Source organism: Eschrichtius robustus, chromosome 12 (genome assembly GCF_028021215.1).
Source record: "Eschrichtius robustus isolate mEscRob2 chromosome 12, mEscRob2.pri, whole genome shotgun sequence".
Classification (NCBI taxonomy): Eukaryota; Metazoa; Chordata; class Mammalia; order Artiodactyla; family Eschrichtiidae; genus Eschrichtius; species Eschrichtius robustus.
In genome coordinates this window covers 75,893,753-75,906,251 of record NC_090835.1, presented here as the reverse complement: position 1 = coordinate 75,906,251, position 12,499 = coordinate 75,893,753, and the positions used below count along the sequence as shown (strand labels likewise).

The following is a 12,499-nucleotide window of genomic DNA, read 5'->3' as shown; positions in this document are numbered from 1 at the left end:
AAGACTCCACGCTTCCATCGCAGGGGGCGCGGGTTCAATCCCTGGTTGGGGAAATAAGATCCTGCATGCCACGCGGTGTGGCCAAAAATTAAAAAAAAGAAAGAAAGAAAGAAAAAACCTGTTTCCGATTTAAAGACATGACAACAGAATTAGGCAGTGATCCTGGGTTGGATCCTAGACCATAAAAACAAAACAAAATATAATGTATTCTCTCTTGCTGTAAGGGACATTATTGGGAAAATGGACTAAATCAGAATAAGGTCTGTAGATTAGATGATAATATTGTAATAATGCTGTTTTTCTTGGTTTTGATGACTGTACTGTGGTTATGTAGTGGAATGTCCCTGTTCTTAAGAGATACACACTGAAGTCTGAAGTATGTAGGAGTCAAGAGGCATCATGCCTGCAATTTACTCTCAAAACTATGTGTGTGTGTGTGTGTGTGTTTGTGTGTGTATGTGTGTGTGTGTGTGAAAGAGAGAGAGAAGGATAAAACAAATGGGGTAAAAAGTTAACATCTGGGGAATCTTGGGGAAGGGTATATGAGAATTCTTTACACTAGTCTTGAAACTTTAACTTTTCTATAAGCCTGACATTATTTCAAAACACAAAGACACACACACACCTTTGACACCAAAAGTAATACAATGAACAGCCTTGATCATAAATAATCTTTGTTTCCTTAGGATTCTAGGTGGAATTACTAAGTCAAAGGTATACAGTTTTAAAAATATTGATATACATGGTAGAGAGAAGTTTTTGAATTCTTCTAAATGTGGAGAAGAAAGGCAGGGAAAATGGAGGAGTAAGGAGGGTAGCCCACTGGCAGGGGGTTGGTGGGGGAGTGGAATGGAGCTGGAACTACAGAACATGCTAAGAATGAGTGAGAACCAAAAGCCAGAGGAGTTCAAAGATCGGCAGATGGGGTGAAGGACCAAAGCTGATGACCCTTTGAAATGCTTTTCAGAAACATAATCCTTACATGGTTTTACAGATTGCCCACAGTCATTTACCGGCACAATGCTCTGGTAAGAGTAGGCTCAGGTACTTGGTCAAATCCATTGCCCTGGATCCCTCCCTCCATATGCATCCCTCTGTGCAGGCCAGTTACCCACTGCTGAGTCTCACTGGGTCCCTGAGCCTTTCCAGTTGGCACCCAGGAAACAGCCGTGACTTCTCTACCCAGTCCATCCAAAACAAGCTTTCCTTTTAAATGCCTATAATACATTCCATCAAGTATATGTCTTAATATTGGCTCTTATTAAGTATTTGTCATTTGCCAGGGACTATGCTAAGTGCTTTATATAGATTATCTCATTTAATTCTCCCAATAATTCCATGGGATGGTAGTATTATTATGTCCACTTTACTGATGAAAAAACTTAACCTCTAGAGAGGTTAGTTAAGGTAAGACTTGCTCCACGTCATTAAGCTTAGATTCAAACCCCTGAGTCTCCACTCTAAACCACAACACTATCCTGGATAAAACATTTTAGTTAAGGAGAAAAAAGGCAATCAATCGTAAATTGAACATCTTAAGATAATAAATTGGGAGCCTAGGATGAAAATTATATTCTATCAGATACTCATTCCACTCTTCCATTCCGTAATCATCCAAACATTTGTTTGATATTATCATTTGTTTTTTAATATTACCTGACAGAAGAACTGTTGCTGGCTTCCTGCTCCAGGTGTGTTACTGAAGGTGCTAGTAGATTTGGAAGAAGGAACTGGAAGACGATGGGACACACTGACCGGTACTGGAGTCCTGTTTGGCTGGGTCAGCTGATCTCCCGTAAAGTTTGATCCTGATGCACCAGACTGAACCGCAGCCCCAAGACTAGGATGGGCAGTGCTGGATGAGCTGACAACAGGGAACCGACTAGGTCCTGACATGCTTGTCACCGAGGGCATGGTGGCGAAGCCAGGTCTTCCTTGGGAGACACTGCTCTGCCCAGGGGACAGGTGCAAGACGGTTGGCGATGCCTGCTGCAAGGGCATCTGCCCACCAACGATCTGAGGAGAGGCATGATTGACTATCACTGGACTTCCAGAGGCGGCGAACGTCTGCCCAGACACTAACTGGACGGCGGTATTCTGGTTGTTCAGCATCTGTCCAGAATATGGTTGGTTGGTCCTGAGCATGTTGGAAGAGTTTCTGTTCAACATGACATGCTCTGAGGTCACTTGGCCAGAAACGAGCTGAGAGGGTTGAGTCTGAAGAAGTTGCCCATTTATGGTCTGGACGTGGTGTACCGAGTTGGAACTGACGGAAAGGCTTGTAGGTATGAGGAACTGACTCTGGGGTGTGTGAGGCTGGCCCATGGGAGAATGAATAACGATACTGCCCCCAGCGCTGCTCACGGCCTGCGAGGTGACTGGTTTCCTTGTGTTCTGTTGGTTTACAATGTTCACCGACATGTGCGGACCAACCACTGAGCCCTGGGGTGAGCTCGCAGAGGCGAACGAGATCCCTGGCTGAACATGGTGCTGCTGTATTCCCAAATTGTTCACATTGTATGTGTTTTGCTGACCCATCTGGATAGGCTTTGGCTGGATATTAATTGGGACTTTATTTGAATTTGGTGTAAGACCCCTTTGTATGATGATGTTATGCACAGGTAAAGATGTTTGGAAATTTGTGCTATTAAACGGAACGGTAACAGGCTGTGCTACTGGACTGGAACTGGAGTTCCCAAACAAGGAGTTGCCATTAGGAGTCTGTCTGTGAACCAGAAGCCCTCCACTCACATTTGATGGGGCTTGTTGCCCACTACCCTTTAGTATGATTTGAGATCCATCTAGGTTATTAATAGTCATCATGGAAGGTTGATTACCAAATGACCCAATTAACTGTATTTGACCAGAACCACTAATCTGACTGCTATTAGACAAATGCTGGCTGGGCACACTGATCCCCACGTGGTGCATAAAGCCATGGTGCACACCCACTGTATTGCTTGCAAACGATGTGCCAACAGGCACATGAGTCACCCCTATAGGCTGCAGCGTCTGACCTGAGTAATTAGAAATATTAGAAGCCTGAGTAAAGGATGCTGATGAAGAGGGATGAAGCTGAGCTTGTGCAAACTGTTGGCTTGAACCTATACTGGCATCCAGATATGCCTCTTCTGCCAATGTCTGTTCAGTGATATTGGCCTCCTGCAAGGATTTCTGAAGAATGTCGAAAGGTTGGTCCTCACTGAGATCAGGAAGAGAAGAAGACTCAAGTTCATCTTCAAGAAACTGAAGGCTACTTGAAAGTGGCAGTCCATCACTGGGCCCTTCTCCAAGCTGGCTGCTTACAGCTTTGAGGGATGACTTAGGATCAGCATTCTAAAAAAATAAGCAGGATGTTACATGGCATATCTAACCTTGGAAAGAGATTCTTAAACAAAAAACTAATCTCACTTTTGAATATGAATAAAGCATAACAGTCTGCTTTTCAGGCACAACTCTCCAAACTGCTCACCTTATTCTGATACTTGATTTCCTTAGTAATGATGTTTAATGTTGTTTTTGTAAGTATATGCATTCACTGCTCTGATAAATTATTTTATAGGAAACAGATCAATAATGCCAATATACTCATGACTACCTGGAGTTTAGCTTTATTTTTTAGATAGTGGCATGGCTTAATTTTTTCAGGATTGCTCCCAAGTCCAAAGCTTGAGTGGGACTCAGCCTAGGGTATGTGCGTATCCAGGACACAGCGGTGTCTAGTTTTTTGTACCACAGGAGTAGACGTGAGTTTTGAGAGTTCCGAGTGTGGTTCTACTAGAGGTCCAGAAGGTATCCCAGATCCAGCCTTGACTTTTAAGGTTTCTCGGAACTCCCCTAGTTCTAACCTGCCCCACTCCAGGCAAAATCGGCCTGGATAAAAACAAGCTTCCCATATGAAATGAGTGAATAGTTATTTGATTTCTTAGAAGTTATCAGCTTATTATGATGCTTTAAAAACCATTTCAATGTCCTATTCAAGAGTAAAAGTTGGTCAACATTTGTCAAGCGCGCACTTGTGCGTTTGTGTCTGTCCACAACGAGTCCTCAAGGACTGGGCATTCCAACTAGAGACAACAACACAGGCAAATGAAGGGAACTGAACACAGTCACTGATAAATAAGAGACACGCTGCTGGCCAGCAGTTTATCATGGGATATGTCAAAATTATAAAAGAAAAAAAAAATGGAATCAATAGTTATTTAACATAAGGTGAAGACAATGTGAATATCCTTAACACTACTGAACTGTACACTTAAAATGGTTAAGATGCTAAATTTGTTGTTATATATATTTTTAACACAATTAAAAATTTAAAAAAGATGAAGAAAAAAATTAAAAATAGATCAATCAAGTATAAACAGTCCAGGACTTCCCTGGTGGTGCAGTGGTTAAGAATCTGCCTGCCAATGCAGGGGACACAAGTTTGATCCCTGGTCTGGGAAGATCTCACATGCCGCGGAGCAACTAAGCCCATATGCCACAACTACTGAGCCCACGCGCCGCAACTACTGAAGCCCACGCACCTAGAGCTCATGCTCCGCGAAAAGAGAAGCCACTGCAATGAGAAGCCCGCGCACCGCAACGAAGAGTAGCCCCCACTTGCCACAACTAGAGAAAGCCCGTGCGCAGCAACGAAGACCCAACACAGCCAAAAGTAATAAATAAATAAAAATTAAAAAAAGAAAGAAAACAGTCCAGGGAATTCCTTGGGGGTCCAGTGGTTAGAACTTGGCGCTTTAGCTGCCAGGGCCTGGGTTCAATCCCTGGTTGGGGAACTAAGATCCATAAGCTGCATGGCACAGCCAAAAAAAAAAAAAAAAAAAAAAAAAAAGAATGAATAGTCCAACTTTCAAAACTATAGGGATTCTCAGCCCTAGGCTAATAAGGTGTGTTGGGGGCTAGATGATGGGAAGACCCAGGTAGAAAAGCCAAGACTAGTTCACTTGACACCCAATCAACAGTTGAAACGAGACTGATGTGGCCTCAGTTAGGTGGACACCACCTTAGGACTTGAACAGTCATTTGAAAGGAAGTGGGAAAAAGCAACTGAAAGCAAGGAGGTTTGTTTGCTTTTGCAGAGAAATATCAAGGCAACAGTGGATTATCTCCTGAGTGGTGGTACACAGTTTAATGTTTTTACAATGCACAAATTAACAGACCATAGGTTTAAAATTCCATATTTTTAAAAGCTTTTAAAATGTTTTACTGACATGATGCAACTCAGGTTTACAATAAATACACCCTGAATGAAGCAGCCTGAAGAGTTAGAATTAATACTTACGTGGAAGTGGGAGAGCTGGTAAGTAAAAATCATTAGTGTTGGGAAACAGGCTCAATATCTACTTTATGGGTTTAATGGCATCACATGCAGTTATTGCCCACTCAAAATGAATTTCAGAATTGCTACTGATTCATAAGCTTTACAGGAAATCAGTGTTGTGACTTTAAAGCCACCCCTAGCATGTGGAGGAGTCTTGCATGTTATGATCTGACATACTTTACACACACTCAAATACTTTAAAGAATTGTGCATCCCCAAGGACTTTCTGAATACTATTCCATTTTATGGATGAAGAAACTAAAGACCCTGATGATGACGATCAGTTGACATTAACTGAGCACTGTACCAACTGATTTCCATGGACTAGTCCATTCATCTTAACCACCCTATGAGGTAGATTTATCATTCTCCTGGATTCACAAATAAGGAAACTGAGTCTTAGAGATTTAGTGATAGATGCAAGGTTATAAAGCTAGTAAGTGGCAGAGCAAGGATTCAAACTTGGGTGGTCGGACTCTGGACTACCATCCATGGTAGAACAAAGCAGTTGAAAAGATTAAAGTAACATAGGCTTAAACACAGCAATCCGGATAGAGTTTCCAGGCAGATTTCTTGTCTAGATGTTCCTAGAGCTTAAGAATCTGCGCCCTGGAACCTGGTGGCCTGGGTTCGATTCCTAGCTTGCGACTCCTGGCTGTGTAACACTGGGTAAATACCAACCTTTAGTTCTCTCATCTTTAAATATGGATAATAATAGAACCTACTTCACGGAATTATTGTAAGGGTTAACAAGGTTAATATATGTTAAGCTCTTAGTGCCAAGAACATACTGAACGCTCAATAGGTGTCAGCTACTAAGATCTTTCTCCTTGTTTAAGATGAAAATGATTAGAAAGTAACCACAATACAGAATGATTTTTTTTAAAGCTTATGTAACAACATTCAAAAGACCCTAATATAAGTTTCTCAGGCTATAACATTTCTGAGGCATTTTAGAAAGAAAGTTGAAAGCTTAGGAAAATGGCAAAGTAAAAATCTTAATAGACTAAGTTAAAAGTAGAAAATGTCAACAAAATTCAATAGATTTTCCTCTTGTGTCAATTACAAAAGACAAAGTAGGGATTCCCATCATGATACAAAGTCAATCAAAGCTTCAATTCACTAGGCATCAATGAGACAGAAACATCTGATCATTGCATTCAGTTTCCAATACTCACACTAGAGTTGGCGAAAATTGAATTTGAATTGGCTGCAGAATATCCTGCATTAGTCAAGTCCTCATTGCTCTGCAAAAGTACAAATTCAAAAAAGTGATCACTTTGACTCTAAAGAAGAAACAAAATGTATGCCTATGATGGTCTGAGTATTACTTACCGATTTATTACTAGGTCCATGTAGAAAATAGTTCAATGCCTGTGGGTCTCTAGAAAACAACAGCCAAAAAGAGAAAACAGCAAATAAATACATTACTTATATTTAGGGTTCATTTTTACAGGGGAAAAAGAAAATGATGTATTAGTTTGAGTAAAATCCTCTCCCTGTTTTAAAACTATTAGTAGTTTTTTTGTTGGTTTTGTTTTGTTTCATTTTGATATTCCATTTCCTATTATCACTCATTTCTGCCTCCTAGGATTTTTTATAAAATAAATTTAATAAAGGATTACCTAATTATGACCCCTATGTTAATCCATGTCACTTTGTCTCCCTACTATATCTATGATGATTATTTAATCTTTATTTAAAAAACCCACTTGGTTTTAATATGCTTATTAGGTTGTTTTAGTACAGCAAACCTCACACATTTGATTTACCCTTATTTTGGAATGAGCATCTTACCCAATAAGATCAAGGAGACACGAGTCATCATCATCATCCATGACAACTATAAAGAAAAGGAATAAGAAAGCACTGTTTCAGCAAAGCAGATTAAAGCCAGTAGCATCAATGCAACACAAAAATATACCTTATACTTTCCTAGACAAATAATTAATTCATGTGAGTTTTCCCTCTAATTGCTTATTATGAATATGATTTTTAAATTTTTGTGGTCATTCAAGAGATGAAGTGTTCAATTTAAATTGTTTTTATTGAACACAAATCCTTAACGTACAAGTCAAAAAGCAATCTAGACAAATCAAGGATAGTTGGCAGCAACCACTCACACACAGATTCCTCAAAGGGGCGGTAAACCATGAACAGTAACTTCCTCAAAATGTACACAGTGAACAAGAGGAGAAATCGTATTTTTGTTTTAGAAAAAAATCTCATGCATACAGAGGTCTTTGAATTTTGTGACTGGATATTTCCAAACCTGGTGAGCAATCTGGATTTCTAGCCATATTTTGGCCATCTTCAGGAAAACAGAAAAGTCAGTTGTCCCTACTTTTTGAGACAGAAGAGGCACCATCGCCCCAGACAGTACTGCGACAGGCTCTGCCCTGAAGGTCCCAAGTTCCTCCCTCTGCAGCAGTTAACGCCAACTGTTCAGTTCCAAACAATCTGCATCCCAACACTGGAATCTTTAAAGTAGAAACCCTCAACGCCAAATTCACCCCAGCTCCAAGCCCAAATCTCCCTCTCTCCCCTGCCATCGATAGCATCCAGCTTAACCAGCGCAATCACTGTGCTCTGGCTGAAACAATAACAACTGTATAAATTCCAAGAGCAGTTCTCCCCCTTTCTTTCTCCTCCCTCCCCCGAGATCCAGGAAACTTACACTAGTGATCCGACACCTGGCAACGCTGCTTCGCACCCATTTCGAGCCATGCGTGGAATAATTTACATCACGGAATGCCAAGGCCAAGAGTTCTGGAGCCGTTGGAAAGGGCAGTTGTGAACGGCAGTTGGACGGAGGAATGAAATCCTGAAGAGATGCCCAGAAGAGGGACACGCCCGAAGAAGGCAGAGGCAGAGTTTCTACTAAGCTTTTTTTCTCGGTTAAAACTGCCATCTCCTCTCCACTTCCCCTCAGCTTCCCATCCTATCAGTCACAAGGCCAAACAAATACAAAATGTACTCCTGCCACATGGAAGGAAACTTGCTCTCCTCAGGAAGGGTCTGGAAGGGGTAAGTATCCCCCCATGTGGGACCTTCCCGTTGATGGGAGAATTGGTTCAGCTGCTGAATGATCCGGACGATTACAATCCATTTGAGTGGATCATCAGTGGAGAGGAGAGATGATGGGTGAGACAGGAGGAGGTCAGAGTGGGGAAATCTTATCAAAAGGTAACATCTATGGCCAAAACTGTGAAAGGCACAGCAGGCTAAGTGAAATCTGCATCTAGCACTCAGATGTCCAGGTGCTCAGGGGCATGCTAGGACAACTCTACTAATATGACTTTTGAGGAGTGAAAAGGGACAGGAAAGAGAAACAGGAAAACTATCATTAAGTAGATATGTAGAAATCAGTGTGAAGATCTTCCCTTAAATCATGATATTTAATATGTAGAACTGCACTAGCTGTTGCTCATTACCGTATCCTGGGCTTGTCTCCCAGACATCACAATCACATGGACTAAATTAGCCAAATATGATGTATAATTAAGCCTATAAAGTGGATATTATTTCTTTACTTCAACATGACCATTTAAATGGAGCTCCACTGTATCCTTTGTAAATTTATTTTTTTTAAGTGTCTAACAGTCTCTGGAACAAATTAATTAATAAAAACATACGTGAAAAATAGCTTACACCAAAGCAGAGCACTTTCATGCCTCTCCCAGCTTCCCTCACTACTTTACACCTGTACCCAGCTCCTCCAGTGGATGAGATGCCCAAGGGTTAACATGCACTGAGAGAGGAAGGCAGCACCACTCACTCCTCCGAGGTGTCACTGCCACTGGGACTTTCAAGCACAGAGAACATTTGTTACCCCAAAGTTCAAAGTGACAAGCTACTCCTTGAGTAGCCCAAATAAAAGAACAATTTTATAATATTGGATGAAATTAAAAGCCATTGCACATCACCCCCAGCAAACCAAGCAGGCTGCTCAAACGCTTGACGAAACGCTCCTTGGGGACATCCGTCCTACTCAGGGGCATCAGTCCTAACAGACAGACCTCCTCCTCCAGGCCCCCTTGGGTAGAACTCTACGAGCCTTTATAGTCATGGGTACCCCGAGAATTCTACTTTTTAAAGGGCCGCACTCTTTTCTGACTATAAACAGTTTCAAATTAGAAGAGATGACTCTTATCCCTACATGCTCAGCTCTACATGGTGCCAAAACACAGTCATATTACAGCCCGAGCCAGTAGTCCTTTCCCAGGAGGACACACGGCCCACCAAAGCAAATCTACCAAAGTAAAACTGTAGAAATTGACTATGATTCTAAAGTGGGAAGACAACCTGAGGATCAGAAACTGACTCAAAAGTGAAGAGCTTAGTTTTTTTTGAAAACATTCTCCCATTACTTCTGGACTCTTGTTGAGGCTCTTTTCTCATTAAAGTAACAACCCTGGATTCACTAGATGGGCCTCTGGCCACAGGTGAAACTTGTAAGGCTGTATGAAAGATAAGTCCCTCCTCTAAGGGGTTAAAAACTACTTCTTGGTTCAGCACACTTGAGCAAGACACATCCCCTAAGTAATAGCAGTTCACAGCAGTAGAATTTGTCAGGGAGAGAAGGGGATTGCAGTTCTTACAGAATCCTCATAGGCACCCCCAAGAGATCAGAAATCACTGCCCCAGACACCTGACTACCACTCTCAAAAAGTTAAAGCTAATATTTAAAATTGCTCTTACTATTCTTAGTCAAGAGGCACTATGAAAGTGACATTTCAAATCAGTGGGGGAAAGATGTTAGCCTTCTAGAGAAAAGAAGGTGGATCCATACCTCACATCTTACACAAAAATAAATTCCAGGTGGATCTAAGAGTTAAATGGGAGGGAGGAGGAGAGCTTAAAGTACTAGAATAACATATGGGAGAATTTTGTTTTTATAATCTTGGAATAGGGAAAGGCTAAGTATGTCACAAGACGCAGAAGTCATAAAAGAAGATTGCCAAATTTGATGACAAAACATTTTAAAATTCTGCATGATAAAAGAAAAAAAAACATGAATAAAGTCAAAGACTAAAAAACCCCCAAAAAACATACGTCAGGAAAATACTTTCAATTCATATCACAAACAGCTTTTCTCCTTAATACATAACGAACTCCTATTTTTAAAAAGTCAGCTACCCTGCAGAAAATCAAAGGGTATGAAAAATCAGTTCATAAAAAAAGGAAAGACAAGTAGCTCCTAAACATGTAAAAGTAATCACCCTCACTTAGAATAAGAGAAATGAAATTAAAGTTACAATGAGATACTATTATTTGTCAGATTGGCAAAGATAAAAAAGTTTGGTTAAGGACTATGCTAGTCAGGAAATGGGAAATAGGGACTTTTATACCCTGGTAGTGAGAGTGTAAACTCATGTAACCTCTGGAGAGGGCAATTTAGCAGTCGCTTTCAAAGTTTTAAGTGCACAAATCATTTCACCTAGCAAATATTTCCAGGTACTCGTCCCGCAGATATTCTTGCACACGTGTGAAATGATATGTGTATAAGAATATCCAGTGCAGCATGACTGGTTTTAGCAAAAGACTGTAAAAACCTCAATGTCAGGGGTACGGGATTTCTTCTTAAGGTGATGGAAATGTTGTGTAATTAAACCACTGAATTGTACACTTTAAAGGGTGCATTTTATGGTATTTAAATTCTATTTAAAGCATTTTTAAAAACTCTATGTCCATAATGAAAGAGGTGTGTACCTTTCTTGTTCCTTTGATCATATATCTTTCTAAGTCAGTCTGTATAAATATGCCTCACTTTTCTTTGTATTTTTGAATTTTATTTTTTTATTTTTTATACTGAAGGTTCTTATTAGTTATCTGTTTTATACATATTAGTGTATACATGTCAATCCCAGTCTCCCAATTCATCCCACCACCACCCTACACCCCTGCCACTTTCCCCCCTTGGTGTCCATACGTTTGTTCTCTACACCTGTGTCTCTATTTCTGCCCTGCAAACCAGTTCATCTGTACCATTTTTCTAGGTTCCACATACATGCGTTAATATACGATATTTGTTTTTCTCTTTCTGACTTACTTCACTCTGTATGACAGTCTCTAGATCCATCCACGTCTCTACAAATGACCCAATTTCATTCCTTTTTATGGTTGAGTAATATTCCATTGTATATATGTACCACTTCTTCTTTATCCATTCGTCTGTCGATGGGCATTTAGGTTGCTTCCATGACCTGGCTATTGTAAATAGTGCTGCAATGAACACTGGGGTGCATGTGTCCTTTTGAATTACGGTTTTCTCTGGGTATATGCTCAGTAGTGGGATTGCTGGATCATATGGTAATTCTATTTTTAGTTTTTTAAGGAACCTCCATACTGTTCTCCACAGTGGCTATGTCACTTTACATTCCCACCAACAGTGCAAGAGGGTTTCCTTTTCTCCACACCCTCTCCAACATTTGTTGTTTGTAGATTTTCTGATGATGCCCATTCTAACTGGTGTGAGGTGATACTTCATTGTAGTTTTGATTTGCATTTCTCTAATAATTAGTGATGTTGAGCAGCTTTTCATGTGCTTTTTGGCCATCTGTATGTCTTCTTTGGAGAAATGTCTATTTAGTTCTTCTGCCCATTTTTGGATTGGGTTGCTTGTTTCTTTAATACTGAGCTGCATGAGCTGTTTATACATTTTGGAGATTAATCCTTTGTCCGTTGATTCGTTTGCAAATATTTTCTCCCATTCTGAGGGTTGTCTTTTTGTCTTGTTTATGGTTTCCTTTGCTGTGCAAAAGCTTTGAAGTTTCATTAGGTCCCATTTGTTTATTTTTGTTTTTATTTCCATTACTCTAGGAGGTGGATCAAAAAAGATCTTGCTGTGATTGATGTCAAAGAGTGTTCTTCCTATGTTTTCCTCTAAGAGTTTTATAGTGTCCAGTTTTACATTTAGGTCTCGAATCCATTCTGAGTTTATTTTTGTGTATGGTGTTAGGGAGTGTTCTAATTTCATTCTTTTACATGTAGCTATCCAGTTTTCCCAGCACCACTTATTGAAGAGACTGTCTTTTCTCCATTGTATATCCTTGCCTCCTTTGTCATAGATTAGTTAACCACAGGTGTGTGGGTTTATCTCTGGGCTTTCCATCTCGTTCCATTGATCTATGTTTCTGTTTTTGTGCCAGTACCATATTGTCTTGATTACTGTAG

At 40.4% G+C, this 12,499-nt stretch overlaps 1 protein-coding gene across 3 annotated transcripts in view; it reads right to left on the bottom strand.

Moving 5' to 3' along the window:
• Positions 1-12,499, bottom strand: part of BICRAL (BICRA like chromatin remodeling complex associated protein) — an 81,627-nt gene that overhangs the window by 26,205 nt on the left and 42,923 nt on the right. For 2 of the 3 annotated variants that reach the window (XM_068558426.1, XM_068558428.1), the window contains exons 2-5: positions 7,121-7,166; positions 6,659-6,707; positions 6,502-6,570; positions 1,657-3,336 (exon numbers count right to left, since the gene is read on the bottom strand). In XM_068558426.1, the coding sequence (XP_068414527.1) occupies positions 1,657-3,336; positions 6,502-6,570; positions 6,659-6,707; positions 7,121-7,161 (1,839 nt within the window). In that variant the 5' untranslated portion in view covers positions 7,162-7,166. Of the gene's footprint in view, positions 1-1,656; positions 3,337-6,501; positions 6,571-6,658; positions 6,708-7,120; positions 7,167-8,000; positions 8,244-12,499 lie in introns of those variants that run through there. The other variant, XM_068558427.1, reaches the window with a different exon arrangement.